The 17,780-nt window shown below is 39.6% G+C and overlaps 1 protein-coding gene across 3 annotated transcripts in view; it reads right to left on the minus strand.

The window, feature by feature from the left end:
* The window catches only part of VAV3 (vav guanine nucleotide exchange factor 3), a 439,950-nt gene that overhangs the window by 153,757 nt on the left and 268,413 nt on the right, over positions 1-17,780 (minus strand). For all 3 annotated transcript variants that reach the window (XM_001372319.4, XM_056819156.1, XM_016429056.2), the window contains exon 16: positions 682-783. In XM_001372319.4, coding sequence (XP_001372356.1) covers positions 682-783 — 102 coding nt within the window. The remainder of the gene's footprint in view (positions 1-681; positions 784-17,780) is intronic.

Consider the following 17,780-nt stretch of genomic DNA (forward strand, 5'->3'; position numbering starts at 1 on the left):
GATGCTTTCTCTAGTGTGGGGAAGAGAGGGAAAATGAGAGAAGTCTGGGAATTTAATGTAAGAAACAAATTGTTTTAAAAAGAAAAAAATTTGAGTGATAGTCATCACTGATCTAAGAGTATGGCCGTCTCTGAAAATGGCTGAGGGAGAAGGAAGAAGGAGGTCATGGGAAATTAATAGGTTGATAAGTGGGAAGTCAAACTTTGGAAGGAACATCAAGTTATTAATATCCCCATGTTAAGACAGGGCTCAAAGTAGGGGGGGAAGCACAAGTGAGATACTGAACCTGTTGAGAAAGGAGGGACAAAGACTCTAAGGTTAGTAGGACACTAACAAATTGGACTAAGTGATAAAGTTAGAATAATTGATCCTCAAAGGAAAACAGGTTGCCAAGTGATGGCAGCACTAGGGCACTTCAGAGGTAGAGGTAAAGAGAATGCCATTTCCTCCTCCCCTTCACCTAATGCAGTAAAGGGTATGGAAAAGTCTCCAGCACTGGAAAGGGAGGCAATGCTTCTGGTGAGAAAAAAGATTTCCAGTAGCACAAGATGGAGAGAGTGTGGACAAATGTGGCAACGCACATCATAATCAGCAGATACAGCATACTCTGCAAACCCCCAGAGAGCTTCAGTTTTCAAAAATTCACTGTTTTCTTCCAGCCAGGTGTGGAACAGCACTTACCTCAGGAGCATCTGGCAGGCTTTACAGGATGTAACCCTCGTGAAGGTGTGCATTTTGAAGTCATGAAAATTTGAGTCTGCATAGTCTGGCCTTATGTTAGATCTATAAAAAGCAATAAAAAATAATTTGAGAAGGAAGTTTTGTAACTTAAAGCATCAACATACCACCAAAAACCAAAATCCCAAAGGTACTGTAATTCAAGAAGGTCTCTTATATAACTATAAACTTAAAAAAAAAAAAAAACCTTGAATTAAAAAAACCAATGGTGAAAAGTAGAGTTGCTTAAAAAGCTTTTGTTTTGTTTTTTAGCACAAAAAATGTTAGAGGCCACAGACAATGTCAGACAACACAATATATCAAACATTCCATTTCCTAGGGATGAACTAATAATTTCTCTGAGATCAGTGTTTGCAAGAAACTTTAACTGAGGACTATGTAGGTCACTACAGCCTGCCTGAAGGAGCTAAGGGAAGAACCAGTGGGTATTCATGCTATTACTTAATATTTCTTCATAACCACATTACTTAAATACAAACTGCCTCAGTAGGGGGTTTTGTTTCTAAGGAGCTCATTTCCTAATATGTATGTGAATTAAAATATCCAACTCAAATCACCTTTTTTATTGTCATTCATCCTAGCAATGATTTTAGAAGCATAGGATCATCCCTATAAAGCTGGAAGGGGCTTCAGTAGCCGTCCAGTTCTACTCTCATTTTGAAATTTACAAAACTGAGGTCCAGGAAGAGCTGGTGGTATGCCCACAATCACCCAGTCAAATACTCATGAGAGATAAGATTGGACCAGATGAAGCAGATTAAATAGATCCTAAGAGGAGGGGGACAAAGAGCTTTTACCTGTATAAGGTGCCAAAGCACAGAATCTCCTAGGCATGCTGAAAATAGATATGCAGGGCTTAATTTCTTGATATTTTTCTCCAACTTGATTTAACTAATAAGGAACCCTGAATAGAGAAAATTGACCCCTGGGTCAGGAAGACCTGAGTTCAAATCCTAAAGCATGACTGTCTCCTTTTGGATAAATGATCTAATCTCTTAATGTCCTGGGTAACTCTATTAGACTCTCATTTTCAAAATAAATGTCAATCTGCTTTTGTAAAGGGATTTCCCTCCATAAGAGTTCTCTATATCAATAAAATCTAAGCAATTATCCAAACAAATTAGCTAATTAAAGGATGGATGAATAGTCTGACACAGAAGAATACAGATATAATAGAAATGTCTTTTTAGAAACAGCCAAACTCTCAGCAATACAATGATCTAGGACATTTCTGAGGGACTTATGACAAAGAATGCTCTCCACCTCCAAAGGGAAAAAAACTGTTGGAGTAGGAATACAGATGAAAGCATATGATTTTTCACATTAGTTTATTTGGGTTTTTATTTGGAGATTTTGGTTTCATATGATTGTTCTATTACAAAAATGAATGGAAGGAAGGAAGGAAGGAAGGAAGGAAGGAAGGAAGGAAGGAAGGAAGGAAGGAAGGAAGGAAGGAAGGAAGGAAGGAAGGAAGGAAGGAAGGAAGGAAGGAAGGAAGGAAGGAAGGAAGGAAGGAAAAGACAGACAGAAAGACAAAGAAAGACAGACAGACAGAAAGAAAGAAAGAAAGAAAGAAAGAAAGAAAGAAAGAAAGAAAGAAAGAAAGAAAGAAAGAAAGAAAGAAAGAAAGAAAGACAGACAGACAGACAGACAGACAGACAGACAGACAGACAGACAGACAGACAGAAAGAAAGAAAGAAAGAAAGAAAGAAAGAAAGAAAGAAAGAAAGAGTCATGCACAGAAAGCTAAGATAATGTTATTCAAGATTTGTATAATTCTGGAAGTGTCAAGGTGAAGATCTGAGCCACTGGTAAGGTAGAATTTCCTCCTTCCCCCCACAACTCCTTCCTGTATTAGAGCAACTCTGAACAACACAGAGCCTTGATGTAAGGAACCAGAGCAGAGGTATTGGACCAGGCATCAATCTCAGAGATGCCAAGAGAAGACTTGAGAAAAAGCATTCAAAGAGGCAATTGGAATAGTAAGTAATGATGCAGAAGTGTCAGACAGGTCAGCTTTCTAATCTGCCTGTGGAATATGAGTGTGCTAAAGATGTTGTGGAGTTTTAAAGCCAAGTGGGGTTTCCCTCTTTTTCTGCTCTCATCCATGCATTCCTCTGTTTGCCTTAACATGGGGCAATTTGCAGAGGCTCCTCATTATAGTGTTAATTACAAATTACAGTTTCTCCTTGGGAAGGAAGAGTAGGAGCAAAGATCCAGGTCTCCAAGTGGGAATCCCTTGAGTTCATTCAGAGAACACTCAGTCCCCACCTCAATTACCATGGGGCATTATATTAGAAAGGTCAGCAAAACCTATTTCCTCTGCCAGGAAAGGCTGCTGTTCATTTCTCCGAGTATTAGGTGTGCAGAATTGTATAAAATGTCAAAGAAAGGCTTCAGTCCTGGGAGATTGAAGGATTCATCAGCTCAGGTCTTTAACAAAAAAAGTGAGCCCTTTAGGCAGGTCCACCAGAAAAGTCTATACCATGCAATGAAGCATTCCTCCTATTTTGAAAGGGCTGCCTGAGAGACACATTCAATGACCTCTCTTAGGGTCATACTGGGAATATAAAACAAATAAAATTGGTCCTTGGCACAATGCCGTTTAATCGTTTTATCCATGACCTGGATCAGGGATTGGAGATTGTATCCATTAAGTTTCACCAAGACACCCAGTTAGGAAGAAGAGATCATTAATGCTCTGTGGGAGCCAGAGGAATGATTCTAAAAAACATTCCTGGGTATAAACCCTTGGGTATTGATTCATATTAAAGTTCTTAGGGTATATGCACATAATAGGTGTACAGAGAAGAATATATTATTCAAGGGATACAAAATGACCTCAGCTATTATGGAAACCAAGGATAAAATGGGATTCTGTTCTTGAAATTTGGTTTGAAGATTATTTGCTGGATTAGAGATTCAGAATTATAAGGTATTATCAAGGCCATCTAATCCAATTCCTTTATAACATAGATGGGACAGCTAGGTGGTGCAGCATATAGAGCATTGGGCTTGGAACCAGGAAGATTGATCATCCTCAGATCATATTTAGTCTCAAGGAAAACTCATATTTTTAAGTCTCAAATTAGACTAGCTAGCTGTGTAGCCCTGAGCAAGTTACTTCACCTTGTTTACCTCAGTTTCCTCATCTATGAAATGAGCTGGAGAGAGAAATAGTAAACCACTTAGACTCTTTGCCAAGAAAACTCTAAATGGAGTCATTTAAAATAGGCAACTATAAATGCTACCCATCAACTGAAAATTCAGCAATTACTGTGCAAATGCTGCGGTACATGAGAAACATAAAGGAAGAGTAATATAGAGTCCCCATCCTAATTTTTAACTAGAAAAAAGATCCAATACCTCCAAAGATCTGCCAACTAACTGATGGGAATGTTTTCTCTAATATATGCCACCCTGCCTATCTACACTTCACAATTCTCATTTATGTCCACCTGTGAATTGGGTACTAGAAATCTATTCAGTGACTTGGGGATCTCTCTCTCTCTCTCTCTTCCTCTCATTCTCTTTCTCTCTTCCTCTTTTCTCTCTCTCTTTCTTCCTCTCATTCTCTCTCTCTTTTCCTCTTCTCTCTCTCTCTCTCTCTCTCTCTCTCTCTCTCTCCCCACAGCATTGATACCTATGAAGCATATGTCCAATCCATTAATTATGTACCATTTATGAAATAATAACACACACATATATATGACAATATAGAAACATAGAGTAAGAATTGGAAAGAAGCCAAGAGGCCAATTTTTCACTTCACAGATGGAGAAACTGAGCACCATAGATGTTAAGTGAATTGCCCAACATCACACAGGCAAAAAGTAGAAAAACTAGAATTCAAATCTCCTGACTTTGATTCCAAATTCAACTCTTTTTCCTAAAACTTTCAGCTCTTTTTACTAAATTGTATTAAGTAGGCTATGAGTGAGGCAGAAGCTCAGAGAAAGGCAATGAGGGTTGAAGTAGCCAATTGAAGCTTTATGAGTACAATATGATTTGGGACTTGAAGGATGGCCATAGGTAGGAAAGTGGGCTGATAGAAAAATAAGTAAGTGGCATTTTAGGTAGAAGAGAAAAGCAAAACCGAAGCTACAAAGACATAAATAAACATTGCAGAGCAAGTTACAGTCTGAGTGGGATTGGATGTTATTCCATAGAATAGTGGTAAACTATAGAGACAATGGATTTAGTCCAATTTAGATGAACTGACAGTGAGTGGAACCTAGTTTGTATTTCTTATACTCTTAAAATAACTGTACCATTCGCCAGTTGAGGAGTAATGGAAGGTACTACTTAGGGTTTCTTCTCATTGAGGAACCAATGGCATTGAGAAATCTCTACTCACAAAAGAGCAATGTTCAAAGATCTTAATAGTCTCATCCTTAGAACCTAAGTGCCTCATGAAGATGTAAGGAGCTTATATATGAGAATACTAAAATGTTTGTCTTTTTCCCTTTTGTGGGTAAGCATTTTCTAAGCAGAGTCCAATTTAAATATATATGTTGACACAAAGGCATTTAAATACAAGACACAGGGTGTACAGCTTTGTCTTTCATTAAACTCTGGCAAAATTTGTTGAAATCTTTAGATGTTTCATTTTTCACATGTGTAAACCATGATTGGTAAGTGAAACCAAATAAGCATCCATACTACTGGGTTTTCAGATGACATGAAGTTAAATAACAAATAAGCTTTACAGAATCTGGGTTCAAATCTGGGTTCAAGAACATAGATTTCAGAAGGGAAAACTTTACTGATTCCTAAAAAAAAAAGATATAAAGGGGAGACCTAGACCCAGAGTGGATAGAGTACTTTTCACTTAGGGATTCCCCTGAATACCCAGCTGTGATCTCTGGGTATTCTAACCTCTGGTTAGTGATAGTGAAACAGAATCATTTTCTCTCACTGAGTCAGTTGCACAAATGTCTTGGAGAGAATTGATATATTAAAAAAAAAAAACAGTATCTCTTTTATTATAAGAGGGTATACAAACTGAGGACCAGAACAAGGGGTCTGTAACTCTAAGGGATCTAGCTAGTTCCCCACAATCTTCTACATCTCTCATAAGAGGGAGCCTTCTGGTCTTCCAGCTAACTTGCCAGCTCCCTATTTCCATCTAGTTGTTCCCCAAAAGCTGAATAAGCTACCTATCTGTGATCCTCAGTAGTTGGTTGAATTTAATTCAAAAGCTGTCTCTGAAAATTGTTATGATTGATCTCAAATGGCTAAGTTCACCCCAGGGAGTCTGACCCCTGAGGTAAAAGCTCAAAGCCAATCTGACAGGATTTTTAGATAAAAACCTTCTGGAAAGCACAGCAGGTCTGCTCAGATGCTTTTCTAGATGTTTCCCAGTCAAATAGAGTACCTCCAAAGATGATTTAGGGGTTGACTCCTTCTCCACAGTCAGGTTGAGGCAGATGAAACAAGTCCACCTTTCCTCCACCCTTCCAAACAGGAAGAGCCCAACCTCCTTCAGGAAATCACTACTCCAGCAGTTGTCACTTTGAAACTGTTCCTCCTCTGCCTTCTCTCTGCTAAAATCCTTTCCTTTGAGTTCCTAGTATGTGCCTTAAAGACAGCCTTCCATTTCTTTAAGTCTTATCCTATCTCTACCCTTTTCCCATTACATTCCTAAAGAACTAAGTAGTCATAAAGGTAATAAAAATGATAGGAAAGGGCTTTACAAATTGTGACTAAATATTATTTTTTAAAATTCCAGATCAAACATAGTTCTATGTACTCTCTTTTATGAAGAGTGATGGACAAAATCTCTCAAAATACTAATAAAAAGATTATCATCATGTTTAGCACTGAAAATGGTATTTTTTGTCACATAGTGTGCTAATTTTATTTCCTTCAACATTGGTTTTGTAGTCATTTTAAATGCACATCCTTCACTGAATTTCAGATGCATATCAAACAAATGGTGGAATTCAATGTAAGGGGAGTTTAATATGTAGTTAATTTAAATTTGAAGGGGGAAAGTATCTCAAGGGAGATAGAATACCTGGACTCTAGACCTGTCTCTATAACTGAAGGAAAATCACCTAACATCCATTCTTCAGTTCCCTCACCCTTCAAATAATCTACTATTAGGGCAGGCTGATATGGAAAACAAAGGATTTGGAGGAGATACCTGGGTATGAATCCTGCCTGAAAAACCTACTATATGACCACCAATAGGCAATTCACTTAACCTGAGCCTCAATTTCCTCATTTGCAAAACAATAAGAATAATTCTTGCAGTTCCTATCTCATAGGACAGTGAAGGTGAAACTTTTAGAGAATAGGTGCCTGGCTCCTCCCCCACTCTATCCACCAGACCAAGTGCTATGTTTGCCCTCCCTCAGAGACTGCAGGCCATGCCTTTCTCCCCCCATCCCCACTGAGTACTGGGCACACCCCACCTTCCCCTTATCACACACTGGGGAAGGAAGAAGTGCTCCCATTGGGTTGCTGGGTAGGTGATGAGAGAAATGTCCTCAGTGCAGGTGAAGGGGGAAGGGGAGTAGCCTGAGCACTCTACTCCCCTCCAACTCTGCCTCCTCTGAGCCTCCCATCTTACCCCCTGTGCACTCCCTTTGGGCTGTTGGGCAGAGGGGTGGGGGATATGAAAAAAAAATATCATCAGACATGGTGGAGAGGGGGGAGGGGAGCAGCTTTGCCCAAGTTCCTCTGCCTTTCTAGTAAGAGGGAGGGAGTCAACTGCATGCCCACAGAGAGTGCTCTGCATGCCATCTTTGGCACCTATGCCATCACTGTCATAGGGGTAATCGGAAGGATTAAGAAAGCCTTTTGAAAAAAAAAACATATTTATATAGCATTTTAAGGTTTGCAAAGTGTATGCTAAATATGATCTTCTTTGATCATGGCAGGTTATCCTCATCATCAAAATTAATTTCAAGTTTTGGAAAGAAATAGGAAATACCTGACAAAAGTCAAGCAGCACAAACTAATATACCCACAACCCTTTGAAAAAAAAATAATTAAGGTCTTTTCCTACCTCTCTCTTTCCTTTCACAGCCAAACTAGAATAAGAGCTTTCAACACCAACATCTGATGCCTCTACCTCCCTTCCTCTCACTTCTCAACCCTTTATAATCTATCTTTTAATCTCATAACCCAACTGAAACTGATCTCTCAGAAGTTACTAATGATGTCTTCATAGCCAAATCTGATGCTATCTCTTTTCTCAGTACTAATCCCACTTAACCTCTTGGTAGCCTTTGTTGCTTTGCCATACATACTCTCTTCCTGGATGCTTCCTCCATTTTGGGTCTAACATATGTGGAGGAGAGAAATTATAAGACATGCAGCAAGACAAGAAGTTGGAGATTGACCAGCTGTCAATCAAAGGAAGATTCCATTTGGAATGTTACCAGGAAACAGTTGAAGGTAAGAGCTAATTGCTGACTGTTTTTCTGGGCTTCTTGGCTGATTGTGGTGACTTGGGATAATCAAGTTGGCTGGCGGTGGCCTGGCTGATTTGAAGGAAGAAGAAGAACAAGAGTCCATATCTCTCTCTCTGAATTGCACTGTTTCATAGTAGTGACTGAATTGGCATTTCTCTCAATATCCTCCAACCTAAAACTCACTGTAGATAATAGGGAAACCTCCAACCCTCTTACCTCCATCCTCCGTCTTTCCTGTTTTCTCCAATAAACCCTTACTTGAGATAAAGAAGAGAAAGGAGCATTTCCTCTGAAACATCATAGCTCACCCTGAGTGATTAGAAGGAGGCTGAAGAAGAAGGGGGAAGGGGAAACTGAAGGGAAGAAGAGGAGAGGAAGGGAGATTGGAAGAGGGAGAAAGGGAGGTATAGAGGAAGGAGGGTAGGCAAAAGAAGATAACTACCTGATCTATTAGTTATCTAGTAGCCATCAAATATACCCCTCCAATATTATCTATTATAATTTAGCACCCCAGCAAGATGTTCAAGCAAGTACTCTGTGGGGTAGTTGTGCTGGCAGCCATTATGGCTTAATGGATTTATAACATCATATATAGTAAAATGACACTGACTTATTTGAAGAACATCTATAGATTTATGATCTCCAAAAAGGCAGCACAGATAATGGTGGTGGATACTAACTTGGAAAATGTTATTAAGAACATGTTTGAGGAATTTTTCAAAGCAAACTCTTCTAGTTTTATTTCCAATCTGGTCACACCCTTTCAGTCCTTGTTTCTATCTCTATCTATCTCTGTCTGCTGTCTGTCTTTGTCTGCATGTCTATCTCTCTCACTCTCTCCCTCTTCCCTCTCTCTGGCTCTTCTTTTTCTTTCTCTGTCTCTCTACTGTCTCTCTCCCTCTTCTCTTTCATTGTCCCTTCTTGCTGTATCTCTGCCTTCTTTTTCTTTCTCTCTGCTATGTCTCTGTCTCTCTCTCTTTGTCTGCCTCTGTCTTTCTGTCTCTGTCTCTCTCTCTCTCTTTCACACACACATATACACTCATATTCACTCAATTTCACTCAAATTCTTTCAAGTCTGTTTCCATATCATCTCTTACATATTCACCATCATGTTAGTTCATACCCTTGTCACCTCTCCCCTTATTATTGCCTCCTAACTAGAGTCCAACAGTGTCTCTCCTCCAATCCATACTCCATATAGCTGCCAAGGGAATATTTCCAAAGCACAGGTCTGCCCATGCCATTGCCCAACACAAGGAGCTCCAAAGGTTCCCTATAGCCTCCAGCATCAAATAAAAACTGCTTTGTTTGATTTTTACATTCCTTTTCAATGTGGTTCCAGTCTACCTTTCCAGGCTTAGTTCCACTCTAAGGTTCAGCCAAATGAACCAAGTCTCCCTCACACAAGACATTCTGGATCTTGTCTGTACTTTTTGCACAGACTGTTCCCTCAAGCCTGAAATGCATCTCCTCCTCACTGCTGCTTCTTGGAATCCCTCAACTCCTTCAGAATGTACTTCAAACACTGCCTTCTACAGGAGGTCTTTCCGGAATCCTTGAGGACAGGGATTGTTTGATTTTTGCCCTTTTATATCATAAATTTAGCACCATCCCTGGCATGTGATAGGTGCTTAATAAAAATCTGTTTAACAATTATGTATATTTATTGTATTGACACGCGCCAAGTATTTTACATGCATTATTTCAGGCAAAAGCACCCCTGGCTATCCCTCCCAGCTACTTTTTAGTCACCCACATCAATGCCATCTCTTTCATGTGTCTATGCCCTTCTTTCTTTGTGTGCCCTCCGGAACCCCTCATCTATTATTCATCTCCCTCAGAAAGTTACTTTGTGTGTATTTTATATTTAATTTTCTATGCATGTGATATTTCTCCCTTCAATAGTATGTAAATTCCTCACATGCAAAACTTTTCTTTTTAAACTCTTACCTTCCATCTTGGAATCAATATTGTGTGTTGGTTCCAAGGCAGAAGAGTGGTAAGGGCTGGGCAATGGGGGTCAAGTGACTTGCCCAGGGTCACACAGCTAGAAGTGTCTAAGGTCAGATTTGAACCTAGAACCTCCCATTTCTAGGCCTGGCTCTCAATTCACTGAGCTACTCAGCTGTCCCCACATGCAAAACTTTTTATTTTGTCTTTCTAACTCAAACCCATAGAATGGTACATTGCACATAATTAATGCTTATAAATGTGTATATGAACTTCACAAAAACCTTAAGTTATTTTTCAGGTGTTTCAGTTCATCTGACTCTTCCTGACCCCATTTGGGGTTTTTTTGGCAAAGATCCTAGAGTGGTTTGCCATTTCCTTCTCCAGATCATTTTACAAAGGAGAAAACTGAGGTAAACCAACTTAAGTAACTTTCCCAGAATCACACAGCTACTATATCCAAGGCCAGATTTGGACTCATGAAGAAGAGTCTACCTAACTCCAGGTTCAGCGCCTTATTCATTGTGCCACCCACCTGCCCCTAAAAGGTTTTTGTTGTTATTGTTCAATTATTTCACAGACCTCACTTGGGATTTTCTTGGAAAAGATATTAGAGTAGCTTGCCATTTCCCTCTCTCACTTATTTTATAGATGAGGAAAGTGAGGCAGAGTTAAGTCACTTTCCCAGGAGGACACAGCTCTTAATTATCTGAGGCCAGATTTGAACTCAGGAAGAGGAGTCCTCTTGACTCCACTTCTAGTGCTCTATGTACTATGGCACCACCTTGCTGCCCCTATAAATTAAATATCACACCATTTTACAGATGAGAAAATAGGCTCAGAGAGCTGATCCAGCCATTAAATATATGAGGTATTAGAACTCAGGTTTTCCAGAGACTAGGTCCATCTCTTTATCCACTACTCCCTCATATTGTCACTTAATTATCACATCCTTTCTAAGTCTTCCCTTCCTCAAACCAGACATTCCCAATTCATTCGAGCTATTTTCCTATGTCATGGTCCCCTATTCCCTCACCATCCCATCTGCCCTTCTTTGGACATTTGTTCCTATCCCTCCTAAATTGTGGGGGCCAGAATCTCATTTGCCTCACTCTTGGCACTGTGTTTTTCTTCATTTTAATCTCACTGACCTTGCTGTGCCCTCACCACTCCTGAGCCAAATGCCTGGCCTTTTGAAATTGTAAAATATGCTAAAGGAGTCTCAACAAGGATGAAATAGTCCCTACTGAAGGGACATACTACTAAGGTGAAGCAGTGACTAGAGTGCCAAACCTGGAGTGAGGAAGATTTCTTCTACTAAGTACAAACCTGACCTCTGATACTTACTAGCTGTGGTACCCTGGGCAAGTCATTTAACCCTCTTTGCTTCAGTTTCCTCATCTTTAAAATGAGCTGAAACAGGAAATACCAAACCACTCTAATTTTTTTGCCAAGAAAATCCCCAATAGTGTCGTGAAGAGTCAGACATAACTGAGACCACTAAACAACAAAGGGATACAACACATACATATGTTAGAGTTTTTTTCAGGTTTGGGATTAAACAGCTTTATTAGAGAAGTATCAGGAAATGTTAACGCAAATGGGCAGCAATAATTGAGAAAGGATGGACAATTGTAAAAGATAGTGTGATAAAGGGGGTCAGGATATAAAGAAGGAATTGTGACAGAGGCTGGCACTAGAGGAAAGTGCCAGGCTGAAGAGTATGTGAAATTGATCACCTCAGTGGGGGAGGGGCCCCAGGAGTGAAAATGCAGAAGAGGAGAAGACTCTGGATGGGAGAGCATTGAGGGCTCTTGGTCTTGAGAAGCCAAAGAGAAAAGTTGGGAAAAAGACTTTCTCCTGAGGGTCACCCACTTTTCCTGCTGGTGACTGGAAATCTTTCCCCCCAACACTTCCCAATTGAAGGGACTTTCTGAAGAGAAACCTGAGCAGACTTTACCTCAGCTCCTGTTGACCAGGGGTGAGGGTGAGTCAACCTGACTTTCTCTCAGGAGGGCTCAGGCTGCCAAGGTCTGAGTTCCCCCAAACTCAAGGGGAAAGGATTTAGATAGAGACAGAGACCCCCTTCTCCCCACTTTCCTTTTCCCATTCTTCCCTGCCCATTATTCCTTTTGTATTATCTGATTGAGTTAACATTAAAAGTTATCTATTCCCCAAGATGAGTGTGAATGAATGGATCAAGGGGAGACCTTTTGGTCTCGAGTAGTGGAGGGGGGACAAGAGGGACAAGAGTGAATTGGGGAGAGCAGCTTTAGTTAAGGAGGGAAGGTAGAAGGGGGAAAATCTTCAAACTCCCTTTCCTATCTCTGAGCCAACTCATTACACCTGCTGTCTCTCCTGAACCCTGCTTTGAAAAGGGGGTTCTCCTCTCTTTCTCCATCTCCATACCAAAAGTCCAAGCTTCCCTCTGGGCACAAAACTTCCCTCTTTTATCTTTTTTTAATATAGTATTGATCATCCCATTTTATGCCCTCAAGGTACCAGAACCATTAATACACAGGGCATACAAACTAGTTTCAAGAGAAAGGGAGTGATGATATCTTGGAGAATCTGAAAAAGTCTTATACAAAAAGATGGCTCTGAAGTTCAAGTTCCTTGAGGCTGAGGACTATTTTACTTTTTTACTTTGTTGTACCCTCAATGCTAAACAGAGTGTCTGGCACTTGAAAAGTAAACAGTAAATGCTTGCTAATTGATTAGAAAGATAGTCTGAAGAAGTGGGGAAAAGATCACTGTGGGCCACCACATCCAGGAAGACCTCCTGGGGACCATGATCTAGAGTTCTTGGGGTTAGTCTAGGGTTAGAGAAAGGGTGAACCCCCTCTTCCCAGAGCTCATGGATTGACAGGCACCAAATCCACTCTGTTCTGAACTACTTGGATACTCTTTAACCTTTGCAGGTATGCTGGTCACAAGTACTCCAGGTGTCCTCAGTACATCACTGTGTCCACTTTGCAGCAGTTACCATCTGACACACACACACACACAACCAGGCGATGCCCAAGAACCTGAAATCAACCTTCAACTACATTCCACTTTGAGAAACCTTTCATTGTTAGATGATTTTCCACTTATGTCAATCCCAAAGCTCCTCCCCATGGAGCATAAGCAGGGCAAAGAAGGCTCCACCATGACTCTGACTGTGATACATGTTGCTGAGTTGGGTACTTGACGGGGCCCTAGAGTCCTAGATCTGGTGGATCGATGGAAAGACTCTGGGAGATCTTGAGTTCTCCCACCATTTTACTTCCTTCATTTAACAACTAATGTCTCTCTAAATGCATGATTCTACAGTTAATCAGGATCCATGCTTAGAAAGGTCTCTCACTCTTCATGCTTTGAAGAGAACTAGAGAATCAGTCATCCCAAGGTGTGTGGAGTAAAAATAAAATGCAATTCTATCACAAGGAAACACTTTTGCAAAGGAACTAAATGAGAAGATGTAATGCTCTGTACAGGGAACAAAGACCAATTGACTTGACTGCAATGGCGAGTGCATTCATTGGGACTGCATAATACGAAATAAAATTCCAGAGTTAGATGGATGCTAGAATGTGAAGGGTTTAAATGTCAACCAGAGGAATTTGTATTTTATCCTAGAGGCAGTAAAGATCCATTGATCTTCTTTTCGTTTTGGTGGGTGAGAGGAATTGGCATGACTGGATCTATATTTTAGGAGTACCAATTTGGCAACTATGAGGATGGGTTGAATAGAAAAGAGACCAAAGCCAGAGCAACCATTCAAAAAGTCCAGGGGAAGAAGAGGTGATAAGGGGCTAAACCAGGATAGAGACTATGCAGAGAAAAGAGAAGGATAAATGGGACCAATATTTTGGAGGCAGATGTAGCAGCTGATTGCATATGGAGAGAAGAATCAAGGCTGCAAATCTGAATAACTGGAAGAATAATGACTAAAATGGGGAAGTTTGAAGGAAGAATAACTATTTTTGGCCTCTTTTTGTATCCCCAGAGCTTAGCACATTGTCTGACATATAGTAGGCAGTTAATAAATGTTGATTACTTGATTTAACAGTAGACTATTACCTAACAGTATGCACCTCTCCAAAGCAAGGGGAAGAAAGATCCAAAGAAATCTTGAATTTGCTCGTAAGGCAACATATATGATAGTGTGTTGCATTTTAAATACCAAAGATGCTATGGTTATGAATGATAAACACTGAGCTGGCACCATGACTTTAAGTTGTTATAGCACATTTTAAATTATGCTGCTATAGGGAAGTTGGATGTTAAATTCCTATGTTTTGGAAGCATATGGAAATGATTTTGCTAACAAAGCAACACTCAGAAACCAGAGAAGAATTTGAGAGGAATTCTAACAGGGCTTGTAAGGATTTCCCTTATGCAATCTGTGGGGATTCTGAATAAAACTCTGAGGGATTTCCATAAAGAATTTTTTTTAATTTTAAAATTTAAATTCAGCAGCAGGTTCTTAGCATGTGGTCTCTTTGTCTTACACTGAATTCTTTGCTCAACAGAATAATCCAGGGTAAGGAAGGAAACAAGAAGTGAGTTGATTTTTGCCCTTTGATGGCAGCTGTCAATGTAAAGACTTGCTAGATTGTAGAGGGCCTTCAGTTCCTATCTAGGAAATCTGGTAAAAGATTTCTGAGCATGAAGTTAGTCTGAAAAAGTCTATGTGTAAGAATCTAGGTATATATCTCTAGTTGTTTTATTTCTTTCCCTCCACTACTAACATATCTTATAAACTAATCTTAAACCATCAGCAGCCAGTAGTACAGTAGATAGTGTGAATCTTAAAATTTCTCAGACTTGTGAATGTTAAAAAATTCCCCATTGGGGAATTTTTCATTGGGACAATTCCCTATTGGGACTATTCCCCATTTTAAACAGTGAAGCTACTTAGATCTAAAAAGTGAGAACTCTACTTAGATCAGAAATGGGAAGACTTCTACTCCACCCTTACTTAAGACTGCTTTAGGGGAGAAAACTCCTTGCTGAACAATGAAAAATACTTAAACCTATACTTAAGCCATGCCTATTTTTAGAATTAATACAAAGGGGTGCTAAGTACCTATAAAGGTGAGGCAACTTGTGAACTTACAAGGAGCAAAGAGGAAAAAACTTACTCAGAGATTCTAGCCTACTCAGGTGTGGATTACTAAAAGGATTATTCTACTCAGGTGTGAATTCAGAATGGGCTGTCCTTTGGAAAACATCTACTGTGATTGGTAGATGGAAGAACTTAGGGGAGGTGACATAGGACAAAACCCCCTATATAAGAAAAGGACAGGCTATTGAAAGAAGAAGTCTCTTGAGAGACAATCTCTAAGGAGGTTCTTGAGAGAAGGACAATCTCTAAGGAAGTCTCTCAAGGGAGGCTGACTCTGGCTGGAACTCCCTCTGGGGAGACTCTGTCCCCCTGAATCCTCGCTTGGACAGATCTTGTGGTGAGTGATTAAGGACTGACTGATCTTTTCTTTTAGTACTTAGGCCTGGGTTGGCCAGGGCTGCCTGGGCTGGTTTATCCTTTTCTCATTATTCCCCTTTTTCTCTCTTTCTCTCTTTAATTCCTCATTGTATTATTAATTAAATTCTCTATAAAACCCAATTGACTTGGGTATATTAATAATTGGGAATATTTCCCTGGTGACCACCTTATATTTGATTTAAAACAAAACACTGTAGTGAAAACATATTTTCTGCGGTCACAAATCTACTCACCCACTCTTATATCTACTACAATTTATATCTTCCACTATTTTACTCACTACAGTTTACAACCTCAACTCTTTTAACTCTTACAGTTTATGGATCCCACTCTTTTAAATGTTATAATAGAGCATTGTACTTGAAGTCAAGGAGACTTGAGTTCAAATCCCAATTCAGACATTTACTGTGTAAGTAAATGACTTCAACTCTTTACCCTCAGTTTCCTCATCTATGAAATGGGAAGGATAGCCTATATTTCACAGAGTATATGTGAACCTCACAGGCTTCTTTTGAAGACCAAATAAGATTACTAAAAATACTTTGAAAACTTGAAATCACTATATATTAATCAATATGTATTTAGCTATTATTAATATGCATTTCATCATGCCAGTGGCAGCAATATAAAAATTGAAATGTTGTTTAGTTGTATCAGTGTGTTTGATTCTTTGTGACCCCATCTGGGATTTTCTTGGCAAAGATACAATGTGGTTTGACATTCCCTTCTCCTGTAACTCCTAAAGACAAGGAAACTGAGACAAACAGGGTTAAATGACTTGCCCAGGGTCACATAGCTACTAAGTATCAAAGGTGAGATTTGAACTCAAGTCTTCCAGACTCTGGACCTGGCAGTCTCTCCATTGTGCTGCCCTGAAGACCAAAGTAGAGAGGGAGAAATAACTGGGATGTCTGATGGTAGGTTATTGGTATAAGCCAGAGAAATTATTATAAGATCTGGAACTAGGGTGGTGGCAAAGGAAAGAGAGGGGCAGGGATATAGAGAAGATGCTAGGGAGGTGATATATCGCTGTAGCTTCGTGGTATTCTTGTCAGAGAATAGAAAGTTGGCATTTGCTATCCTTTTTTAAAGCCAATGGTGTTTTAAATTCATTTTCAATCACTTTCTGCTTTTCTGCCAGATGGTTTTTAAGAGTGAATATATGATAGAACCTTAGAGCACTTTAGGAGATATTCTATAAGGCATTCTTTTTCCTGGATGGCTTATCAATGAGTTCTAAATTGCCCTGTGATTTGAGACTCTCTATTCTATAGTCTTCCCATTCTGAAATACTTTTAAGATCTAGGTGAAGTCAAAAGCCTATTGAGGAGTATAAGTAGAACGGCTCTTCCCAAAACACCAATCTGAACAATTCCATGAAAAGGGCAGACATGTTGATATTCCTCCATTATACAACTTTGCCTCTGAGCACACATCCTAAGCATACAGTTCTTAAAGATGAAAAATAAAAATAAAAACCCAATACAAGAATCTCAGAGGGAATGATTGTAGTTAGAAATTACAAAGGAAAATCAGAGATAAGTGCCAAGAATAGACAGTTAATGGTACTTGTGACACTATAATACACTGGAAACCTGATTCCCTCTTTTATCTCTTTTATGTGCTCTGTCAAAAATTGTTCTTCAGTAGTTCCTTCATGATATCACTGAGATCTCTCCTTCCTCTCTAAGATACCACCCAGATAATTTAGGCTTCCATTGACATATGCCTACCTGGCTGCAACAATCTCCTAGCTCTGACCCTTGTCTCCAATTGCTACTATGATCTTACTGAAAATAAATTTGTTACACTTGGGAACTACCAATCAGTTCAGTTCCTCAAGACTTTATTATATGTCCATTCTGTGTAAGGTACTATACTAGGGATGATGGATATAATGAGACTTGTCCTTGGATTTCATTTGTGTAAGGAACTCCAAAAGGAGGAGATTTCCTTTGCCAGTAGAGATCAGTACCTTTTCTATCACTTATAGTCCTAGGGAATTGTCAAGAAAACTAAGGGGATATTGATTTGCCCTGGATTATAGGAATCCACACAATCTAGTATTCTTAGGAGCTAGCAATATCAAGTTCTAAAATAATATGGTTCTTGTCCTCATGGAGTTTAGATTCCAAATATGGAATGATGCATCTACACATCTACACATACACAAGGGA

The sequence above is a fragment of the Monodelphis domestica genome, chromosome 2, assembly GCF_027887165.1.
Source record: "Monodelphis domestica isolate mMonDom1 chromosome 2, mMonDom1.pri, whole genome shotgun sequence".
Taxonomy (NCBI): domain Eukaryota; kingdom Metazoa; phylum Chordata; class Mammalia; order Didelphimorphia; family Didelphidae; genus Monodelphis; species Monodelphis domestica.